This window comes from Asterias rubens, chromosome 2, assembly GCF_902459465.1.
Source record: "Asterias rubens chromosome 2, eAstRub1.3, whole genome shotgun sequence".
NCBI classification, from domain to species: Eukaryota; Metazoa; Echinodermata; class Asteroidea; order Forcipulatida; family Asteriidae; genus Asterias; species Asterias rubens.
This window is the reverse complement of record NC_047063.1, coordinates 23,804,738-23,829,640: the sequence shown is the minus strand read 5'-3', so window position 1 is coordinate 23,829,640 and position 24,903 is coordinate 23,804,738. Positions and strand designations below refer to the sequence as shown.

The window sequence follows — 24,903 nt, the reverse complement described above, 5'->3', positions numbered from 1 at the left end:
GACAAGTTCTGGACATAACAAAAACAAAGACAAGAAGGCTAAAGCAAAACAAAAAAAGTGTTCATTTCAATTTTATCGGATATAGGCTTTAACTTTTAGGGTAACAAGGCAAAGCAAAGGGAACAATTATTACAATTAAGAAAACAAAATGTTGTAAATAATGTAAAGTACATGGAAACACCTATAGGAAAACATCTGTGTTAGTAAATGAGCTCTAATTTCCAGTTTACTCATGTCATAAAGCCATTATAAGTCATTTTTAATTTGAATGCAAAGAAGTTGAAATTCTTTGCACATAAATAAAAAAGAAATCTCAAACTAGCAGCAAAACCATGTTCGCTTCGGTGGGAATTAATTTGAATAATAAGAATGGTCAGAGTGTAGTCTTGAATACCTATAGATGAAATAGAATGACTGAAGCAAATCTGAACGATCAAAACGTAATCATGTGTGCACGAAAACGAAATTGAATGCTTTAAGAGCTAAAAAGAAGCCCTAGTTTGAGAGGATTAGGGGAAACTGCGTAAATTTGAATGCATGTTAATGAAAATGAATGATTTTTTGCTGAAATTGGCGGGGAAAACCTATAGTATCCACTGCCTTTAAAGTGTCGGGAATAGATTATTTAAAATAACAGGACAAACCTGAGCAGCTGACGCCTGGCAGCAAGACTGTGGGAACCCCCCCCCCCCTCCCTTCTTCCCAACCACGACGCGAAGAACGTTCAAAGTACATCTGTGGCCGTGCCAGTGTATGCTTGATGTGTGATCGTATACGCACAGTTGCATCACAACAACTCTTCATTGACTTGTCCGAGGTATCGACCAATACAATCAAGTTGAACTCGTTCACGTCGAGTAGGTCCACTTTTACGATGGCTCTGCTTACCGCGGAGTTATGCGCTTACGGTCATTATATTTCTCACTTTTAAAGGAACGTACAGAATATTGATAAGAAACAAAAATCGTGAAAATCACAGATTTACATCAAACTTAAAGGCAGTGGACACTATTGGTAATTGTCAAAGACCAGTCTTCTCACTTAGTGTATATCAACATATGCATTAAATAGCAATTCTGTGGAAAAATTTAGCTCGATTGGTCGTCGGAGTTGCGAGATAGCTATGAAAGAAAAAACACCCCTGTCACAAGAAGTTGCGTGCTTTTAGATGCTTAATTTCGAGACCTCAAGTTCTAAACTTGAGGTGTCGAAATCAAATTCGTGGAAAACTACTTCTTTCTCGAAAACTACGCCACTTCAGAGGAAGCCGTTTCTCACAATGTTTTATACTATCAACCTCTCCCCATTACTCGTTACCAAGTAAGGTTTTATGCTGATAATTACTTTGAGTAATTACTAATAATGTCCAGTGCCTTTAAACGGTCTAATGATGATGAAAGGAGAAACAAGATTCCTTGAAATATTTCTGTCTGAAATTTTAAATTGATGAGCAATAAATAAAAATAACTTCCCATTTGGAGTTCATCGCTCGGTGGGCATTTCATTCATTTGTTGTTGTTGTTGGTGTTTTTTTTAGGGAGGGGGGGGTGATGTCATGCAAAATGTGTGATCGATTTTTCAGCTTTTTTTCTCGTGACCCAGACGACCGATTGATTTCAAACTTCTACAGGTTTGTAAAATTGAGTATATTATTGTGGATACAGTGCGTACACTGCCAGCAACCATTTGGTTATCAAAAACCAAGTCAGTTAAGTTCCTTTAAGATTAACCGAATTGGGTCACGCGCATTAATATTTCGCCCGGTTCCTGTAAACGTATGAATGAGTTTCATCTGAAGAGTTTTCCCGCCTAAGGGAGAAAATATTTGCAAATCAATATCTCCATCCAGCTGCATTATGGATCCATGTATCGGGCAAACTGCAAAGGCTATAAAAGAAAATAGACTGGGACTTCCTTCTTCAGGCTTCTCCTTCTTATTCTCTTTAACTTTTGTTTCTTCATGCTCCAATACATTGATTCTCAGTGTATAATGAGAAAATCCGACAAAGTTAAGGTTCGCGGTAACACCCCGTAATCATTGCGTGTTACCTGCAGCAAACCCTTACTATTATATTAGACCAAGTATAAAAACAACAGTTGATCGTCCAGGTTTTCCAAAAAGAGAAGGACAACTTTATTTGTTGTTTTTCTATTTCTTTCACAGGTGGCCGCCAAGTATTTGAATTCAAACTGGCCACCAATTCTTCAGTTCACTGCTTAGTTTTATGTAATTACAAGTTCTTTAAAAGATTACTAAGTTTAAAGGCAGTGGACACTAGACTATTGGTAGTTGTCAAAGACTAGCCTTCACAGTTGGTGTATCTCAACATATGCATAAAATAACAAACCTGTGAAAATTTGAGCTCAATCGGACATCGAACTTACGATATAATAATGAAAGAAAACAACACCCTTGTCGCACGCAGTTGTGTGCGTTTAGATGGTTGATTTCGAGACTTCAAGTTCTAAATCTGAGGTCTCGAAATCAAATTCGTGGAAAATTTCTTCTTTCTCGAAAACTATGGCACTTCAGTGGGAGCCGTTTCTCACGATGTTTTATACCATCAACCTCTCCACATTACTCGTCACGTAGAAAGGTTTTATGCTAATAATTATTTTGAGTAATTACCAATAGTGTCCACTTTCTTTAATGAGAAATCCCACAACGGACAAATTTTCTTTTATAAGAGAAAAAAAATAATGTAAAAAAGATGTGGCCTTAAAAAAGGATGAGGGAAGAGACTATCAACTGGTAATTTAATTTATTTGGCCTAAAATTGAGGCAGGGAAATTATGTCACATCACAGATGATGATGATGTGTGTGTTTCTGTCGATGGTCGTTTGCTTTTAAAAAGACAGAAATACGACGTATGGTGCCTTCAGTCAGGAATTCCCTCTTCGAGTGCCGGTGTCCCTGCTGTCTGCCGGAGATTCGGTCACCCAATGGGAAATTATACATGGGCTAAGGAGGATGAATCAAAAGAGGGCGCTATCAGACACTTGGACACTTTTGGTAACTATGGACACTTTTGGTAATCACTCAAAATTCACTAAATAAAAAATTACTTGTTAACGAACAATGGACAGCTGTTGATAGTATCAAACATTGTGAGAAAATGGCTCCCTCTGAGGTAATGTATTTTTCGAGAAAGAAGTAACTTTCCACTAAAATATTTGAATTGATTTGTTAGCATAACCGAGTAAATACCAATAGTGTCCACTGTCTTAAATAGCACTTATAGCACTAAACACTTTTGCCAGATAAAAGTATAGTCAACAGAAGACTTACAACTATTATATAATATAAACAAATATATAAACAAAAATTGTTTAAACAAAATTAAAATGCAAAAAGTTAATGTAAAATATATAGTAATTGTCTTCGCAAAATTAATTGACATAATACCAAAAAAAAGTTAATTAATGTCAAATTCTACTCGATTTGCACAGTAAACACAAAATCGGTCGCTAAGTAGCGCTATGAAATTGGGCCCCTGGTCTCCCCTCGTGTTCTGCGTTATTCATTATTCTGCTGCATTCGTGTAATATAGCTAAATGTACTCGTTGAAATTCGGACACTTATTCCCAGTTGGTCCAAACATGACCGATCATCTTCAGGTCTCCCCGCATGTCCTGCTATATTCACTACACATTAATTTGTTATATTCTGCTATTATTCGTATAATATATTAATAGAGCAGAATATACTCGTTGGAATTCGGTCACTTATTCCCAGTTGGTCCAAACATGACCGAATCTCTTCGGGTCTCCTCTCGGATCATTTGGTGGAAAGAACACGGGCACGGAATTTGTGTAGTGGTGTTGTAGTCTTTCCATCAGCCGCTCAACGATGTCTACACGCTCCAAAGACTTGTCCATGTACTCGTTGGGGTCATCTCTGATGTTAAAAAGCCAGATGTTTTGCCCATTTCTGTGAATGGACGATTTCTTAGGAATTCCTGAGTCGGGGGTCGGGTGCCAATCGCCGGGGCCTGTGTGAATGAGGTAACATTTATTTAGCAGTCAAAGTATACAACATGTTGCTGATATTAATTAACTGTAATTTCCCATGAGCGAAAAGGGCCGAGCGAGAATATAAAGTAGTGTAGCGGTAACTTGACCTTATCAGCCCCTGGCTCAACAAAATAACATCGTCTGCTTTGTACCTCAGGAATCCGTTTGCCTAGTGGTTGCTAACGTTCGCCAAAGGTTTGCGGTGTGGCTGGATCGATTCTTTCCCTCATGGATGTATCCCCTCATGCCAAACTGTGTACAAACTTCTTCTGATAGCGCCCTCTTTTGAATCACTTCTCCAGCCCTTGTTAATTTTCCATAAGATGGGCATTCCTTCCTCTTTGATATGGGGGACAGAATCTCCACCCGGTCGGAATTCCCTGCCACATCAGCACACATCTCGTTCCACTTAAAAGTTGTTAGCGAACGTGCGCAATGATTGGGGAGGTTTAGCTGCACGTTACGTGAGCAAAAACGTGGGCGTCAACGTGAAAAAAAAAATTATTGTAAAAATCTCACATTTTAAGCATACGTGTAGTTACCGCTTTTCACGTCAGGTACGTGCAGACGTCATAAGTGAGCATGAAATGCGCCCAAAGTTGTGACGTCACCTAGAAACATTTTCTGACGTTCACGTTCGCACTTTTACTCGCGTATCGTAACGTGCAGCTAAACCGCTCTAATGGCAACCCAGAACCAAGCCAACCATCTGGATCAATGCTTCACCTACCGGGCAGTCCGGTGATAAGCTTCCAGTCACCCACCCGTATAGCCGCTCTCATATTCGAATTGAAGGTGTAGTTGTGGGGTTCCATTCGGGAAGTTCTGTTAACCGGGACGGACAAAATTCGATCGATGTTATGCAGAATCTCGGTGCGTGGTGACTTCTGACCTTTGCTTTAATAAAACAAATTATTTTCACAAGATTAGAAAATCATGAGAATACATTTTTCATTGGAATATTTAGTTTTATGTTAAAGTGCTCAGGGCACTATTACAGAGAAAATTCAAACAAAAATAACAAAGAACAGATTAAATACTAAAGAATAGATCTATTGACATGAGGTGTGTTTTGAGAGATGTTTTGAAAGAGTGAATGGAAGTGGATAAAGCAGAGACGTGGTGCCGCAATAGAAAAAGATCTGTCCCCCAGGTGCGATAAGACTTGATTTCTTGAAGAAGATATCTGTTAGCAGAACGAAGGTTGCGAGATGGTTTGTAGATGTTGAGCATGTCTTGGATGTAAGCAGGTGCTTGCCCATTTAGAGATTTGAAAACAATGAGCAAGAGTTTATATATGATTCTAGAGGATACTGGGAGCCAGTGAAGATCTAAAAGAACAGGTTTGATATGAGAGTATTTTGTTGTTAAGGTGACCACACGAGCAGCAGTGTTTTGTATGCGTTGAAGGCGGGATAGCTGAACATCTGGAATTACAAACAAAAGAGAATTTCCCATATCAAGACGAGATGTAACAATGGAGTGGACAATCTGTTCTGTGGGAAGCACGATCAGGATATTTTCGAATCCTTACTATGTTGCGGATGTGAAATGAAGCAGAACGAACTGTGTTAGAAATGTGGCTCTTGAACGTCATCGATGAATCAAAAATGACACCCAGATTGCGAACTTGGCTGACTGGTTTGATGTGATAATCCCAAACAGTAATAAAGGGAATAGAGATCTTCGAAAGTTGCTGTGGAGAACCAATCAACATGAACTCGGTCTTACTGTCATTAATTTTCAGGAAGTTGACGTTCATCCACTGACGAATTTCACGAACACAAGCCTCAATGCGATTGATGCAGGACTGGACATGTTGTTGTGAGGGATTAAAATACACATATGTTTGTGTGTCATCAGCGTAAAAGTGATATTGAAGGTTGTGACGCTGAATGATTTCTTGAAGAGGGAATGTGTATATAGAGAACAACTGCGGGCCGAGAACAGAACCCTGAGGAACAGAGAAATCAAGTTGGACAGGTTCTGAGGCAGCATCCCCGACACGGACGTACCGCGCCTACATTCCAGGTAGGATTGAAATTTGAAGGCGCGGGATGATAGACTTGAGTGCTTAAGCAACTTTTTCCTGTGTGGGGAAATGCTCAATTTGCATTACTTTAAGATTTAAAACTTTTTTCACCAGAATTTCATGGCCAAAACACGTCAATAAATACCAAGTTTCGAAGTTCAAATTTTAACCAGCACTAATGCATGTTACTTTGGCTCGAGATGAGTGACATACCTTATAGTATCCCACATGTTAAACCCGTCAAGCGGTCGGGTCCCGTTGAGACTCCCTCCAGCCAGACCCTCTACCATAGTGGGAAACCAATCACTAACGTGGATCATCTCGTAGTTACTTGTGCGTAAGACCGAAGGATGGAGCAGCGGGCTGTTGACGAAGCCTATACCGTGAATTCCGCCTTCCCACAGGGTCGCCTTCTCGCCTCGGAGTGGCCAATTGTTGGCACCTTTGCCCACTTTACCACCATTATCTAGTCACATGTAAAAAAATAATAAAAAAAATAAAATAAAAAAACAGTAGCAACATTGTGGGAATGCTTTAGTTATAAAAAACACAAGAAATGTCACATGTTTTAATAGAAACAGGTTACCAGCCAAAATTACATAAAGTTTGCATTGTTGTGACTGGTGCTCCACTCAATTTTTGCTTTATAGAAAAGCAATTTGTCAAGAGGTATTTTCGAAGTTCCTAGAGCCGCGATCCCAAGCGACTGGAAGGGGAGATCACGCACGTGAATGGCTAACTAAAAAGCTCGACTCGCGCGCTTGGTCTTCCCTTCCAGTCGTTTGTGATCGGCTCTCATCTGTCTAGAAAGCTGTCCAAGCTATGAAGGCCTTGACAAAGGGCTAATCTGACGTGCGCGTGGACTCCTTTTACTGCACGCAAGGTGTAAGCGCGGGAAACCCGAAACATTCACAATGCACACAATGTATATAATTTATTACTAACTATTAGATGTTAAAGGCAGTGGACACTATTGGTAAGTATTCAAAATAATTATCAGCAGAAAACCTTACTTGGGGACGAGTAATGGGGAGAGGTTGGTAATATAAAAATTGTGAGAAACCGCTCCCTCTGAAGTGACTTAGTTTCCGAGAAAGAAGTAATTTTCCACAAATTTTATTTCGAGACCTCAGATTTAGAACTTGAGGTCTCGAAATCAACCATCTAAACGCACACAACTTCGTTTGACAACGTTTGTTTTTCTATCATTGTTATTTTGCAACTTCGATGACAGATTGAGCTAAAATGTTCACAGGTTAATTATTTTATAAATATGTTGAGATACACCAACTGTGAAGACTAATTTTTGACAATTACCAAAAATTACCTTTAAATTTGCGTCGGGGGTTAAGAATATTAGTTTTGTTTTTCTACCCATACACCGATGTGTGTTAGCACTGTATACTCGGTACTTTCCCGAGTCCAATTAATACCACAGGCATGTTACTCGGGTGGGATTCGAACCAACGAACCTTGCAATTCTACAGCACTGTCTTACCAACTAGACTATTTTGTTCACAGGACTCGTGAAAGTGGAGTATACAGTGCTAACACACATCGGTGTTTGGGTAAAAACCAAAGTTACTACTATTACCCGTTGAGAAGATAATAACGGTGTTGTCCCGGATGCCCTTTTCTTCGAGAGTTCTTGTGACATTTCCAATTGCTTCGTCCATGCACGTGGTCATCCCAGCATACTTCCTACGGTCCATATTCTTAATTCTCCAGTATGGCTTGATGTAAGACTCTGGAACTTCAAGCGGCTCGTGGACGGCTTGGAATGAGAGGAAGAGAAAAAACGGCTGTGGGGAAGAAGAGGGTGGCCATTGTCAGAAGTTAAACATTCTCTAATAATGGAAGACTTTTGAACGCTAGGTGGCAGCAGACTTATGACTCAATTCAATTCAATTCAATTCTTTCTTCGTCATGCCCAGCATGAGAATCACTTTCTCGATTTGCACATTAAAATACAGTTATTAAAAATAGCACAAAATACACATGAACCGTAGAAATTAAAACAGCAACAATATAATTAAAATATAAAATAATATAAAAAAAAATATATATATATATATATATAATAAAAAAAAGGTAAATTGTCATTGTTTACGTAGTTCTGAGCATGCACGCATTGCCGAGAACCTTGGACTTTACCTGGTAAGTCTGTTGCCACCAAGCGTCCCGAAAGTCCCCCATTGGAAGAAAAAAATATCCTTATTAAAAGTTGACCTATTGACCACTCACACTAACGTCACTCAATGTTCAAAGTCATTAGACGTGTTTTGTCTACCCAATAACAGTAGGGTGAACCACACTCAATAAACTTTCCTGAACAACCCCCTCTCCAGAGCTCTTTGTATGTGTTAACAATAATCTGACGCGAATAAACGAGAAATATCACAACAGACGAACAAACACTAAATACTGAAAAGGAGTTAAACCAAGTGATTTTGTGCATCACTTGGTTTATTCCCTTTCAGTTTTTAATAGGCAAAAGCTAGACCGCATTACCAAGCATGTCTCAGCGGGGACTTCAACCTTCCTGACATTGATTGGAACTCGTCATCTATATTGTTAACCATCAATACAGTCCTGCACACAACAATTGCTTCCTTTCTACCTTCAATGACCTCGGCCTAACCCAATTTGTTGACTTTCAAGCCAGAGAGGAGAACACACTGCCCTTCTCCTTACCAACAGGCCAGCTCTTGTCAGTAAATGTCACCCATACCAGGAGTGAGCGATCACGAAATGGTTCTTTCTTTGTCTGACATCCATGCCAGGAGACAAAAGCCGGTCCGCCGTAAAATCCTTTTATGGAAGAAGGCTGACATGCGCAGCATTAAGTCTGAAATTAATATCTTTGGCAACCAGTTTGTTCTTTCCAATTCTGGTGAAACCGAAGTCTACGACCTGTGGAGCCATATCACAATCTTCCTTCACAACATCTTGGATAAGATGGTCCCCTCCAAGCTGTCTTCTACACGGTAAAGTCAACCATGGATCAATCGCCACATCAAAGCCCTATATCAAGAAGACAGAAAAAAGCCTTCAGAAGAGCTAGACGGTCAAAGAAATCAAAGGACTGGACCAGATATAAGAACCTCAGGAAATTGATGCAATGCGACTGCAGATCAGCTTACCACACCCACATCAATGACATGTTGTGTCAAGGAAAAGTTAGCAACCCTAAAACATTCTGGTCCTTCATCAAGAGTACTCGTTGTGAGAACCCTGGAGTTGCCCCGCTGATGAAAGATGGCATCCTACAAAATGACAGTACGATAAAATCCAACATGTTGAACGACCAGTTTGTTTCAGTCTTTACTGATGAGGATGCCACCGAACAAGCCCGCACCCAACAATTCCATCCTTCTCCATCGACTGCGAAGGTGTAAAGAAACTCCTCGCAAAGATCAAACCTTACACAGCCTTTGGTCCTGATAACCTGCCAGCCTATCTTCTTAAAGACGGTGGACACTATTGGTAATTGTCAAAGACCAGTCGTCTCACGTGGTGTTTCTCAACATCTGCATAAAATAACAAACCTGTGAAAATTTCAGCTCAATTGGTCGTCGAAGTTGCGAGATCAAAATGAAAGAAAAACACCTTTGTCACTTGAAGATGTGTGCTTTCTGATGCTTGATTTCGAGACCTCAGGTTCTAAATCTAAGGTCTTTATACTACCAACCTCTCCCTATTACTCGTTACCAAGTAAGATGTTGTGCTAAAAAATATTTTGAGTAATTACCAATAGTGTCCACTGCCTTTAAAGAAACGGCTGAAGAACTTGCATCAATCTTCTGCTTACTATTCAATGCCACTCTCCATCAAGGTAAGATTCCACACGCATGGAAAACAGCTGATGTGACACCAATCTTCAAGAAGGGTGACAAACATAGACCTGAAAACTACTGCCCAATATCTCTCACTTCAATCATCTGCAAGACGGTTGAACATATCATCCACAGCTAGACAATTCAACATCTTGATGCCCACAACTTGTTAACAGCCTGTCAATTTGGTTTTAGAAAGAAGCGTTCCTGCGACTCACAGCTCCAGATTAAAGTAGATGACCTAGCTAGAGGACTCCGGGACAAGCAGCAAAACGATGCATATCCTATTAGACTTCTCGAAGGCAATTGATCGAGTTCCACATGAGCGTCTACTACTTAAACTTCATCCCTATGGCCTGCTACTCTCTTGGATTCGTGATTTCTTATCAGGACGTACCCAACAAGTCATCTTAGAGGGGAAAAAGAGCAACCTTGCCAGCGTCACATCAGGGGTTTCTCAAGGTTCCGTCCTTTGTCCCCTGTTGTTCTTTAGTATTCATCAACGACCTGCCTGAGTGTGTTAGTTCTAATATATGCCTCTATGCTGCTGACGCCCTCCTGTTTAGACCAGTCCAATCCCAAGATGGCATTACAATACTACAAAAAGATCTTGCCAACCTCCAGGAGTGGGACAAGAAGTGGTTAATGCCTTTCAACGCAGCCAAATGTGAAGTTCTCGGAATCTCCAAGAAACGTAGCAACATTCTGGGAGCTACCCCTTACTCAATCCATGGGTCTGCACTTGGAACCGTTGATGAGGCAAAGTACCTGGGAGTCACCATCAACATAACCTCAGCTGGAAACCAAATGTTCAAAACATCTGCAACAAGAGCAACAGCACCCTTGGCTTTCTTCGTCGCAACCTCAGAAAATGCCCTCCAAAGATCAAGGAACTGGCCTACAAGACATATGTACGTCCCACTCTCGAGTACTCGTCAACGGTATGGGACCCACACACCCAGGTTCTGATCTCCTCTATAGATAGAAATGGTTCAGCGGCGTGCCGCAAGATTTGTGATGGCTGACTACGACCAAAAGAACAGTGTCACACATATGCTGAATAACCTCCAATGGCAATCTCTTTACGAACGCTGGGCCAAGAGCAAAGTCACCATGCTGTATAGGATTGTGCACGGTCTTGTTGCCATCCCAGCCGCACCACCCTACTTACACCCATCTTCATCAAATCAGACTGGAGGCCACCATCTACAATTCACACAACAGCATTGTAGAATAGTCACATACCAGCATAGTTTCCTCCCAAGTGTCATCTGTATCTGGAACACCCTACCGTAGCCGCCGTTGTTTCAGCTCAGTCTCTGGAGGTCTTCCTGAGTCGCCTGAACCCACTCACCCTCCGATAGTCTACCACCCACAGACATCTTTTTACTTGCACCTTGACCTCAGTCTGTAGCACATTTTTTTTTAATATTTTATATTTGTTCCCGTGACCAAGCACTTTTGCACCACAGTACGACTATACTCCTCTGGAGAGATGTACTTACAGGAAGATAGATAGATAGATAAACAAGCTAGTAGGATTATTGGTTCAGATAATGACGGTCTTCAGGAATTACTTTAAAGGCAGTGGACACTGATGGTAATTGTCAAAGACTAGCCTTCACAGTTGGTGTATCTTAACATATGCATAAAATAACAAATCTGTGAAAATTTGAGCTCAATCGGTCATCGAACTTGCGAGATAATAATGAAAGAAAAAAACACCCATGTCACACGAAGTTGTGTGCGTTTACGAAACCTCAATTTCTAAATCTGAGGTCTTGAAATCAAATTCGTGGAAAATTACTTCTTTCTTGAAAACTATGGCCCTTCAGAGGGAGCCGTTTCTCACAATGTTTTATACCATCAACCTCTCCCCATTACTTGTCACCAAGAAAGGTTTTATGCTAATAATTATTTTAAGTAATTACCAAAAGTGTCCACTGCCTTTAAGAATTATGAGTAAATTCCACTGCATTCAGTCTGACAACACACATCCTCTTTACCCACTGATTGTGCATAAGAACTCTGGTAGGATCCGTCAACTTAGGAAATTAAATTCGTTTCATGTCAATCGTAATATTTTAGCTACTTTTTACCATACTGTGGTTGCTGGTGTTTGGTCATACTGCTTGGTCTGTTGGGTTGGAAATGCAGGAAGGATTCTCGGGGAGTCGCAGCCGCTAGTTGACACAGCATAATTATGGGGATCTGCTGGCTGGCAAGCTAAATATGCTACTGAATGGTGCTAACCATCCGCTTTATGATGCGCTTGCCAGCCAGCTGATCCCAAGATCCGGTCGTATGCGAGTGCCATATTCTGCGATAAACCGCTACCCATCCTCCTGATTTTATTAGATAACTACATACCTTTGATCTTGCTATTCTTATTAATGGACCATTGTTAGTTGCATCATGATGCAACTTGCTCTCTAATCCTACCCCTGCATTGTTGTCGAACAATACATTTACCACTTTTATGGTCCAGTAACCCTTCCTTTCATTCTAAACATCCTTTGTCCTCGCCACTTCATTCCTATTGGTTCATAGCCACCAATATTGTTTCTGAAATAGAAACTTTGATTGGCTGTTATTTTCCCGCTTCTTTCTGGATCCTTTCCTTAATCCCTTTCCCCCTCTCTTTTTCTATAAATGGATATGTATTTGTTTGTACTTGTTTTATGCCTCTGAAGAAGGTCCGGATTGGATCGAAAGCTAAGGCCATCTACCCTATTCATTATACACTGCGTCACATTGTATATGTACTGTCTTTTAAATGTTGTTCTGCATCTCCTGTGTAATTTGGCCTCATATTTTTATTTTATTAAGGTTATTGTTTTCTGTAGTATTGAGGTTAAACTTGTGCAATTTGTTTACATTTTAGTATTTGATGTGTTGCTGTACAAAAGGATTTTAAATTTCATGTATCTTTATATTCTTGACGAATAGACCATTCAATTCAATTCAATTCAATTCAAACACTAAACACAATAAAGTTCTGACCTTATTCTGATCATGTTGCCGAATTATCCTTTGAGCACGTTCTGCGTAGAGATGTGTTGAGTAAATGCCCGTGTAGTTCCTTGCTAGTTCCTCTTGCTCGCGAAAGTCAAGATCCTCACCCCGTTTGTGACTCAGGTGACCCCCACTTCCAAGCAGGATTCCTGCAACGAAGTTTAAACAACAGTCTCAATAATTTACCTCTTGGTTTAAAGGCAGTGGACACTATTGGTAATTACTCAAAATAATTATCAGCATAAAACCTCACTTGGTATAAAAGAAATGGGGAGAGGTTGATATAGTATAAAACAGTGTGCGAAACGGCTCCCTCTGAAGTGACGTCGTTTTTTAGAAACAAGTAATTTTCAACGAATTTGATTTCGAGACCTCATATTCAAAATTTATTTTGAGGTCTCGAAATCAAGCGTCGTGTGACAACGGTGTTTTTTTCTTTCATAGTTATCTCGCAACTCCGACTACCAATCAAGCTCAAATTTTTCACAGGTTTGTTATTTTATGCATATTTTTATGTTGAGATACACCAAATGAGAAGGCTTATCTTTGACAATTACCAATAGTGTCCAGAAATAACAAAAATAATAATAATGATAACCAGTTTTTATGTAGCGATGTTCACATCTCAAAGCGCTTCCACCATTATTACCCCTGGTCACTGGGCCACTTGTAATTCATTTATTAAACCATCTCTGCTCCCTGGTGAGAGGACACATCATACACATAATACGCTACTCGGCTAAGTGTCACGGCCGAGTGGTTAAGAGCATCGAATTCAAGTTCTGATGCCAAGTCACCGGAGTATGGGTTCGAACCCCAGTCGTGACACTTGTGTCCTTGCGCAAGATACTTAACTATAATTGCTTCTCTTCACCCAGCGGTATAAATGGGTACCTGCGAGGGTAGATGTTGATATTGTGAATGATACGGTTTATTGTGAAACGCGCTATATAAGAATTTGTTATCATTATTATTAAATCAATCAGAAGAACCATCTCTGCCTTCAAAGCCTACCCGTTTGCCTACCCATCTTGCAAACATTTCACCAATCCCCTCTCATCATGCGAAAATCACGTCGAACCTCGTTTAAAGCAAACAATGGAGGAAGGAAATATAATTATGCTAACCTTTATGATCCGATCAATTTACCAACAATGTCACGCAAATTGACCGATGCAAAGGCTGGAAAAGCGTACGCTATACAATAGGAGACTTTCCAACGCTAGGTGGCAGCAGACATACCGGGTAAATTTCCATTGTTTACGTAGTTCTGAACATGCGCATAATTCTGAGAACAATGGATTTACCCGGTAATTGTGCAGCCCTCTATCGTACCAGAAAGTCTCCCATTGTTGCACGTTGTGACGGGGTCCATGGCGTACACCCGAAGAGGGTGTACAAAATAATGGACCCCAATCACAGCGTGCAACAATTGTTGTGTTATACCTCGGTAACTTTAATATTCCTATTGTCGAAGTTCTTTTGTTATATGGGTCTTTAAAAGTCCCTTGAAATTGAAGAGAGTCAGCTTGACGAATTTGAAGAGGTAAGTTGATCTATAACCACGTTGGAAGGCTCTTTGACCATAGGATTTAGTGAAAAGGGTAGTTTGAGTCAGTAGGGATTGTCCAGCAGAGCAAAGAGGACTGACAGGGATGTATTTGTGTAGAACATCAGATTATACACAGGAGATAGGCAACGAAGAGCTTTGTTTGGATGTGATGAGATTTGATTATACTTATTATTATTAATTATTCGGCCATTCCCCACAAAGAAGGGCCTACAATAACAACACTAGCAAACAAAAGTTTAGCTTCAGGAACAAAAAATACAATTAACATGTTTTGCAGTCGACCTATACCTGTATAGGCCTACAGGCTAATTTAGCACTGGTCCTGGAAGAAGAAACATGACTTTCAGCAGGTTTGGATACAACAAGAAACATGCGAATACTACATTGAGGATTTGGGATATTGGGCAAGGACAGGAAATGGGATCCATGAGGAAACAACAGGGAAAATGGAAAGAAGAAAAAAAGTTTGTAAAATAAGTGTTAATGCCGAGCATTTAGCTTGATTTACGAGGTGTGTTTTGATGTTGCTGTTTGTTAGTCGAACAGTCTATCTTGACCCTACCGAAGAAAGTATCAAATCCTCGTCGTGTCGGCCAGCAAGCCCTCTTGTAAAGTCCAAGATGCCACTTGCCGACCAAGTGAGTGGAGTAGCCGGCTTCTTTGAGTTTCTGAGCCACGGTGACCTCATCTAGAGGTAGACAGCTCGGCATGAGAGGCCAGATGATCGAGTGCTGCATACCGGTGTGGATCTGTCAAGAGAGGTTGGAGCAAAGTTACATAGTTACTCAAGATAATTATTAGCAAAAACCTTACTTGGTAACGAATAAAGCCCGGTTCATACTTCCAGCGAATGCGAATACGAAGAGAATTTGACGTGAATTTGACGTCACAATCCTCCTTTCGCGCATTCTCATCGCATTCGCATTCACATGAAGTATGAACCGGGCTGAATGGGGCTGAAGTGACGTAGGTTTCGAGAGGAAGAAGTAATTTTCCATGAATTTGAGTTCTTTCATAGTTATCGCGCAACTTCGACGACCATGAGCTCAAAATTTCACAGGTTTGTTATTTTATGCACATTATTGAGATACACCGAGTGAGAAGACTGGTCTTTGACAATTTGGCGCTTGCGCAATGGGTACTTGCGAAAATGTATAATGGAGATAATACATTGTACAACATTTCTGAAGGATTTTAGAGACTTTTTTACTTCGCTACACCCACCATACAAACACACGCCAAATACACACCGCTGTAACCATGGCGGTTTTAAACGTAGCAAAAAAAATAAACGTAAAATAAACGTAAAATAAACGTAAACCTATTTCACGAGCGGTTGCTATCTTCAGTACATAAACAAACTGCGCACGCAACATTTTAGATGTATGCTTCAGCAAAAAGGAAGAAGGTGATGACAAAATTTTGTATGTTTCCTGGATGGACTGCAGCTGTTAGAAAACTGTAATATCTATATAATATTTGAGATCATCCTTTATTGGCTGTTTAAAGACAGTGGACACTATTGGTAATTGTCAAAGACTAGTCTTCACAGTTGGTGTATCTCAACATATGCATAAAATAACAAACCTGTGAAAATTTGAGCTCAATCGGTCATCGAATTTGCGAAATAATAATGAAAGAAAAAAACACCCGTGTCACACGAAGTTGTGTGCTTTCTGATGCTTGATTTCGAGACCTCAAATTCTAAACTTGAGGTCTCGAAATCAAATTCTTGGAAAATTACTTCTTTCTCGAAAACTACGCCACTTCAGAGGGAGCCGTTTCTCAAAATGTTTTATACCATCAACCTCTCCCCATTACTCGTAATCAAGAAAGGTTTTGTGATGATAATTATTTTGAGTAACTACCAATAGTGTCCACTGCCTTTAAGGACCCTTTTTGCTTGTTTGCTTGCCGCTATAAGCAAATAACTTTGCTTAATCAGGGCTATGAAATAAAAAATTTGCTATGTGCGCCCGATAAGCACAAAATCGACCGTTAAGCAGCTCTATGAAATTGGGCCCTGGTGTTACGCTATACATACCAACTATGACATGATATATATATGATCTTATATCCAAAGTAACTATGTGCAATTTTAAGAGATCCAAACCATCCACAGTCTTCAGCATTATGGCATCGGGTTCCGTGAACCACAAACAAACCACGCCCCCGTCTTATAGGTAGGCAATCTTTCGTTCTGATGTATATTCGTGATCGCATGCTCAAATTCCTCCGCCAAAGTTAATCCAACCTTAAAAAGGAGTTGGGTACTTTTTCAAAATGTCCATAGATTTACATTAAACTTCAGGGTTTGAAGATAATGATAGTGGAAAGCTTCCTTCCAAATATTACTTACTGAGGCGCTGTAGTTTTTGAGAAATGAGTATGTAATGAAAAATACGTTTTGTAAATGCTTAAAATAATTTTCGTCTCATGAGACGAAAATTATTTTCATGACATTGTTTTGTCATACTTATTCTGCCTTTGTTATGCTTATTTCGTTTATACATGTATACTGCTCTTTGTATTTTGGTGCTGTTGCCCTGGTTTACTATAGTCTTCACCAGGAAACCAGCACCATGCGCTTAGAAACGTTATAAATTTGTAATATTATTATTACCCAAAAACTGCAGCACCTCAGCACATAATATTTTCAGGGAAGCTTTTTTTTATCATTATCTTCAAACTGTGTGTGTTTAATGTAAATCTGTGGACATTGTGATTTTTGTCCTACAAAAAGTACATACACCCTTTAAAGGCAGTGGACACTATTGGTAACCTCAAAATAATTGTTAGCATAAAACCTTTCTTAGTGACGAGTAATGGGGAGAGGTTGATAGTATACAAATATTGAGAAAACATTGTGAGATCGGCTCCCTCTGAAGTGACGTAGTTTTAGAAAGAAGTAATTTTCCACGAATTTGATTTCGAGACCTCAGATTTAGAATTTGGGGTCTCGAAATCAAGCATCTGAAAGCACACAACTTTGTGTGACATGGCAGATTTTTTCTTTCAAAGTACTATCTCGCAACTCCGAGAACGAATCGAGCTCAAATTTTCACAGGTTTGTCGTCCGGATTTTTCAAAAAAGAGGAGGATGAGGGCCTTATACTATTTACTATTTACTTTTTTTTTTTTCAAGATGGCCGCTAAGTATTTCAAATCAAACAGGCCACCAATTCTTCAGTTTGAATCAACCGCAAACTTATTTATACCTATAAGTAGTTGCATGAGGACCTGTGTTAACACTAACACTAACAGGGTTGGATAACACTAAAAAGATTTGCTGGTAGGCATTCACTAATATTGTTTAATGAAACAGACGGTTACAAGTGTTCGAGAGTGTAACACTGGTATTTTTTGTATTTTGTTTTGCGTGCGTGACCCATCTCGGCATAGTGTAAAAACCTACCTTTGCGTTCGTGTGGTTTCGCCCAAAAAGTTTTTAACCAGTTAGAGCGCAGAAAATTCCCGCAAGTTTCTATAATCGAGTCTTGCGATACAAGGTGATTTAGTTGCGGTTGCTTTGTGTTTTGTTTACTATTTACTTTGTTTAAAATCGGTTGCTTTGTCCATACCTTTTGTAATTTTGTTGTGGAATGTTGTTGGAAGTGGTGTGTGAGGATGTGAGTGCGAGAAAAAATATATGGCAGATCTCAAGAACCTCTTGACAGAGGAAGACGTGGGTTTAAGTCTGGGTGTATTTGTGTGAGAGTGAAGATCGGCGTCAACTTTCCGAAGGCCTGAAACAGCAGGTTAAATTTTCCGATTTATTTTTTGTGGAGACAGCCACAACCCAAAAATCGTTTCAAACCGACAAATTCAGTGTCGGAAGAACTCTTTTCCCGTTTTGGGAAAAACCACAACACTCAGCCCGTCCGAGGATCTCGCCAGTAACACCACCCATGACCGTGGGTTCAGGAGTAATCACACACTCAAAGAGAGAGATGGCGCTGGCCGAAAGATGTACTAATTCCACCGAACTGTTGTAGACGAATGAGACGTACTTGGCAGTCTGGAAGTGTAGACCTACCTGAGGTTCCGGAGTTGAACTCCTCCGTGATGATGAGTTGATTGTGATATAAAGTTATGATTTTGTGAAAGAATTGAAGTTGAAAATCTTGTAAAAGAAACTGAAGCTGGAATACTCCATAAGTTGAACTAGATTTAAGATTGTTTGAATCAATGAGAAAAGTCTGTTCTGGAGTTGAACTCCTCCGTGATGAAGTAATGGTACAATTGTTTACCAAGTAATTAACAGTGTGTATATCATAAACGAACTTGAAGCTGAACTAAGTTGAATGGAAGTTTAAGATTGTTTGAATCAATAAAAAAGGTTCTGGAGTTGAACTCCTCCGTAAAGAGTTAATCAATCGTGTATCACCAAGCATTTTATTTAAAGTTAGGGTGTTATAACCGAAACTGAATGTGAAAGGATTCACTAGTCGAACCAAGAGAGTTGAACATAAATTTTCGTTAAGTTATTAATTTAAAATAAATGTAATTTTCTTGTATTCATAAGTCGCTTTCTTGTCAGTCGTTTCGATTATTTCTTGTCTGTGGTTTCAGTGGTGTTAGTTTTTTAACCGGGGTCACCATTTGCAAAAGTTCACGAGAGATTTAAGGATAGGTGTTTGCTAAAATCGAATAATGGTGACAGAGAGCATCAAGTTAGATTCGGGAAAAGCTCATAGGCCAGTCTTTTTTTTTTTTTTTTCGAAATATAGTAAATAGTAAAAAAAAAAAAAAAAAATGCGGCCCCAGAAAAGGATGCGGGCGGGGACGATCAACTGGTATTTTTTTTTTATTTGGCCTTAAAGGGCATTACTATTGTGTAGTTTGGAGATTAATAACACCGATGTGTGTTAGCACTGTATACTCAGTACTTTCCCGAGTCCTGTGAAAAAAGTATCACAGGCTTATTACTCGGTGGGATTCGAACCTACGACCCTTGCAATTCTAGAGCAGTGTCTTACCAACTAGAATACCATTTCATTTCATTTCATTTCATTTCATTTCATTTACTAATTTCACAGGCAACACTCAGCTATACATCACGTTTAAATCTTCTCAAGAAAACGCCAATGCATCTATTGCAAGACTTGAGAAATGCATCCAAGAGATTCGACGTTGGACACAACAAAACTTCCTGAAGTTAAATGATGATAAGACAGAGTTCCTTCTATTTGGGTCACGTCAACAGTTAACTAAGGTTTCAGTGCCATACATCTCCATCGGTGATGCTCGGATAGCTCCCTCGCTGAAAGCTCGGAACTTAGGGGTTATTTTTGATTCATCAATGACACTTCAGCCACACATCAACAACATTGTTCGTTTATCATCATATCACATCAGGAATATAGGTAAGATTCGCAAGTACTTGTACAAAAGTGCCACTGAAAAGGTCATTCACGCATTTGTTACTTCTCGTCTTGACAACGGCAATGCTCTTCTCTACAGTCTTCCTAACAACCAGATTTCCAGACTTCAACGGCTCCAAAATACTGCTGCCCGCATTGTGACACTGTCTAGAAAATCCTGTGCTATCACCCCCATTCTGAAACAACTACACTGGCTCCCTATCTCTCAACGAATCATCTTCAAGCTGATGCTCATTGTCCACAAAGCTCTTAGGGGCAAGGCTCCCCACTATATTTCTGAACTGCTTCAAGTTTACACTCCATCAAGGAATCTTCGATCAAGTTCTATGCTTCTCCTCATTGAATCCAAGTCTGGACACTCATGGGGTGACAGGTCTTTTTCTTCAGCCGCGCCACGCATCTGGAACTCTCTACCACTTAATATTCGATTTTGTGTTTGTACTGCAAAATTCAAGTCTCTTCTCAAAACTTATCTTATGTCACAGGTTTTCAATGACTAATTTTGTTGTGTCTGTTTTTTCTTTGTGTTGTGTTTTGTTTTTGTTTTGTTTTTGGTTTTACTGCGCCTTGAACACCCAGCAGGGTGGATATGTGCGCATTACAAGTCTTATTATTATTATTATTATTATTATTATTATTTCATTTTATCACAGCATGCAAAAGAAAGATCTCATTTTCCTTTGTGCCGGTAACTCCTCGAGCCGGGCTACGTCCCGTAGCCTTAGATCTCAAGGGTCTTTCTCAGGATCAGGATCAGGATCAGGATCAGGATCAGGATCAGGATCAGGATCAGGATCAGGATCAGGATCAGGATCAGGATCAGGATCAGGATCATATGATCATATGATCATATGATCATATTATCATTATCATTACCATTACCATCATCATCATCATCAGCTGTATAAAAATATAGAACTATACAAGCAGTTAAAACTATAAAAGCACTAATGGGCATTAAAAATACAAAATCGTTAAAAGAGAGATTCTAGTTAATTATGCAAAAGGCACTATAAATTTGAGAAATAAAAAACAGCAGCAAGGTATTTGAATGGGCAAGGCAACTAGAAAGTTAAACTGTTTTGGTCAAGGGGACCTCCTCGCCAGGGACTAATAAATGATTCCTGAGGGAATTTGTGAAGGAGGATAAACTATGGATAATTGTATCTTTAATGCAGGCCGGTAGTTCGTCCCATAATCTAGGGAATCTGTGAAAAAGAGAATGATGGGCAGCATTGGAACGAGCCCGATGATGGACAAATTTAACATTCGATATGTCTACAATTAATGGGAATTAGAGTGTCCGTGTCAATGTCAAATTTGTTATATAAACATTTAATAACAAACGTAATTGAAAGGAAATAAGACACACCTGTCAGAAGATTCAATTTCATTTACAGAATCAATTAAAACCCTTCTCGGCAGACCCAAACAAAAACGGGTGAATCGCCTCTGTACCTTCTCTAGCGTTTTTTGCCGAGTCGAAAGAACAGGGCACCAGACTGGAGCTGCGTATTCAAGTATGGGTCTGCTATAATTGAGCGATAAAGTAAAGTCAGAAGGTAAGGGTTTCTAGTTTTAACTACTCTACCAATAAATCCGTTGATTCTAGTGGCTTTGGAACTGACTTTATTAACATGTGTTTTCCAGCTTAAGTCCCTGGAGATAATAACACCCGAGTATTTGTAACTATCCACATTTTCCAAAGTGTTTTCAGCAATTTTATACAGTGGTTTAGCAGGGTTTCTAGACCTGGTCACAGTCATTAAGCTCGTAATCTTGGTGTGATCTTCGACTCTTCCATGACACTCTATTCACATATTTCTAGTATTGCACGTTCTACAACATTTCACATTCGTAATATAGGCAAAGTGAGGAAATATTTAACACAAAAAGCAACTGAGCAAATAGTCCACTCCGTCGTCGTTTCCAGACTTGACATGTGTAACTCACTTCTATATGGTCTTCCTAATACTCAAATTGAACGACTTCAGCGTATTCAGAACTATGCTGCTCGTGTTATCACCTTAAATAAAAAGTCCTGTCATATAACTCCGATTTTGAGAGAATTACACTGGTTACCCGTGAGCAGTAGAGTTAAGTATAAACTTCTGTTTTTTGTGTATAAATCACTCACCAACAATGCCCCTGCATATATTGATGATCTACTCAAACCATACAATCCTCCTCGCAAACTCCGGTCTTACAATTCTAGTCTCCTTATTGAGCCCATATCCAATCATTCATGGGGAGACCGATCTTTCTCACATGCTGCCCCACGCCTATGGAACAAGTTGCCAGCACTAGTAAAATCATCTGTTTCTTTAACACAATTTAAGAAAAACCTTAAGACACATCTTTTCAACCAAGTATTTGAGAAAATGGTTTGATTTCTACCCTTCGATGTTTTCTTTGATATTGCATTTGCATTGTATTTTTCTTCAACATGTTCTGGATTCCTTCTTAGCTTAGGCTTACGTTTCAATTTTGGTTATTGTACATGTAAATATTATTATTAATTGTATTTAGCGCCATGAGCACTTTGATGGATTTGTGCGCTTTATAAGTTCTCATTATAGACCAAAGAACTAATGCAGTCGGGTAGTTTAAATTCAGTCAAAATTTTCCACTGTTTGCTCCTCAACATCTTTCGCTTATACTGACCAAATTTGCTAGAGGCCGAGGGGATCATAAATCCAGTTTGAGGTTTCCGTGCAGAACCATATTGAATAGGGCACTAGACAATTCAATTGCATGTAGACAAAATGGCTAATGGGGACAGGGGATTGTAAAAACAATGTCCTAAATCAGTCAAGTTATGTCTCGCTATTGCTTTACCTGGTAACGTCCCGTCATCAGCTGAGTCCTCGTGGGAGTACATATCGGCTGCACGTAGTAATTCCTCAGCTTCACGCCCTGGTCGGCGAGTCCGTCCATGACAGGCGTTCTAATCTCAGAGCCGTGGTAACCAATGTCATTATAACCGTAGTCATCCGCCAAAATGAAAACGATGTTTGGCTGCCTCTTTTTCGACGGTGTTGGCTCCTCGGGTTGTTGGACATCTACAAGTTGCCTGATAACCTCTGTGTTTTCCCGCTCCTTCACGATCACATTATAGCCACCACCACGGTCTTTGCTGTATTTTAGATAGCAACCTACCAATAGCACAACAGTGAGCGTCATCCAGCCCAATAACTTGCGTTGATTCATTTTTTTTTCTCTCTCTCTCTTTCACCAAAGAGCTCTCTAAACCACAATAAACCCCAACCCCTTTTCTAGATTATAAAATGTAGAATGTTCTCAGAAGCCTAAAATCGAACCAGCGATGTTATTTTCGCTGAAAATGTGAATGATAAATCCCAGTTTTTAGCAGTACGGTGTCACGTATAGGCCTACATTTGTTACGAAGTATGTCCGGAATCTTGTCATTGAGTGTCAGAAGTGACCTCATCCATAGAGCGCGGACCTTTTCTGTCTCATTTCTGAAGAGTGGCTGTTATATAATAACGGTCGTGGGTGGTTTTGTCTGTTTTTTTTCTTGAGGTCGGGGAATTAACATGAGCAAGGACAGAGATCGATTTACATACAGTCGATAGGAAAGGGAGCATTGTGAAAGAAAACCGTTGAAAAGAAGGATCGTCACAGTGGATGTGGTGAGGTAGCAGAGGGGAAAATTACAAGAAAAAGGAACCACTTAGAAAGAAAGGAGAAGAAACATCAACAAAGAAGGGGAACTAAAACACCAAGGGGAAGGAGAAAATAGTTGAGGGAATCAATAGCCTAAAAATAAAATAATAAAATAGAGTAGGTATATCAAACCACATAGTAACCATGACCACCACGTGAACGGTATAAGAGTTCAAAGTGTTTAAAAGCACTGTGACTAATTATAGTTGTTTAAGCATAAACATTCTTGGTAACGAGCAATGGAGAGCTTTTGGTGGTAAAAAAAACATTGTGAGAAAGAACTCCCTCTGACATAAAGCGTGAGTTTTCGAGAAAGAAGTAATTTCGCACTTAAAAATTAACAGATTAAAGGAACACGTTGCCCTGGATCGGACGAGTTGGTCTATAAAGAGCGTTTGTATATAACCGTTTGTTATGAAATGCACATGGTTGAAAAGATGTTTAAAGAAATAGAATACAATGATCCACACAAATATGCCTTGAAATTGGGTGGTTTTCCTTTTGCTTTGCGAACTAACACGGTCGGCCATTTATGGGTGTCAACGTTTTGACTCCCATAAATGGCCGACCGTGTTATAGTCGACGAGGTAAAAGGAAAACCACGCAGTTGCGAGGCATATTTGTGTGGATCATTGTATTCTACTTTTAAAACATCTTTCCAATCATATGCATTTTATAACAAACGGTTACAAACGCTTTTCAAATACCAACTCGACCGATCCAAGGCAACGTGTTCCTTAAAAGCTAAAAACACACAATAATGTGTGCAACAAGTGTGTTTTTCTTTGATTATTTTCTTGCAACTGCGATTACCAATTTGAGTCAGAATTTTCACCTATTTATTTTATGCATGATGTTGGGCTATGTAAACCAAGTGAGAATATTGGTCTTTGACAATAACCAAATGTGCTCAGTGCCTATAAAATACCACTTCATATACAATGATTATGGCACGTTATTGTTGATCTCTAAATGAAAAAGAGTGAAAACACCACTCTTTACATTTCGAGTGGTCCCTCAAAAAGCTCTTTAAAAAGAGTGGTGGTTATTCACTCTTTTAAAGGGGTTTTACCCCATGACAGAGTGAAACATCACCCCAAAAAGATGCAAACTTCAATCTAAAAGAGTGGAAGACCACTCGAAAAAGCGTTACCCCCATATGACCCTTCAAAGAATGCTTTTGCGATCTTTTTGCATTTAGAGAGTATGGCATATTGAGCGGATCTCAGCCGCTACTTCATTTTGTACCATTCCCGATCGATATCGCAACACCAAACACGAATTAATGGAGAAGACATATTATCTGTATCACACAAACATCTGGATCAATTATCATTCTGTAGACTTGCCCAATCCGTCCG

At 39.6% G+C, this 24,903-nt stretch overlaps 1 protein-coding gene across 1 annotated transcript; it reads right to left on the bottom strand.

Annotated features, from left to right (window-relative positions):
- Window positions 1-3,174: 3,174 nt before the first annotated feature.
- Window positions 3,175-22,969, bottom strand: LOC117306512 (arylsulfatase B-like). The gene is made up of 7 exons (XM_033791063.1): window positions 22,694-22,969; window positions 15,034-15,220; window positions 12,887-13,047; window positions 7,642-7,849; window positions 6,261-6,513; window positions 4,746-4,912; window positions 3,175-3,993 (listed from the first exon to the last, which is right to left on the bottom strand). Exons 1-7 carry the CDS (start codon window positions 22,790-22,792, stop codon window positions 3,728-3,730), a joined length of 1,341 nt encoding a protein of 446 aa, XP_033646954.1. The 5' UTR covers window positions 22,793-22,969; the 3' UTR covers window positions 3,175-3,727.
- Window positions 22,970-24,903: the final 1,934 nt, after the last annotated feature.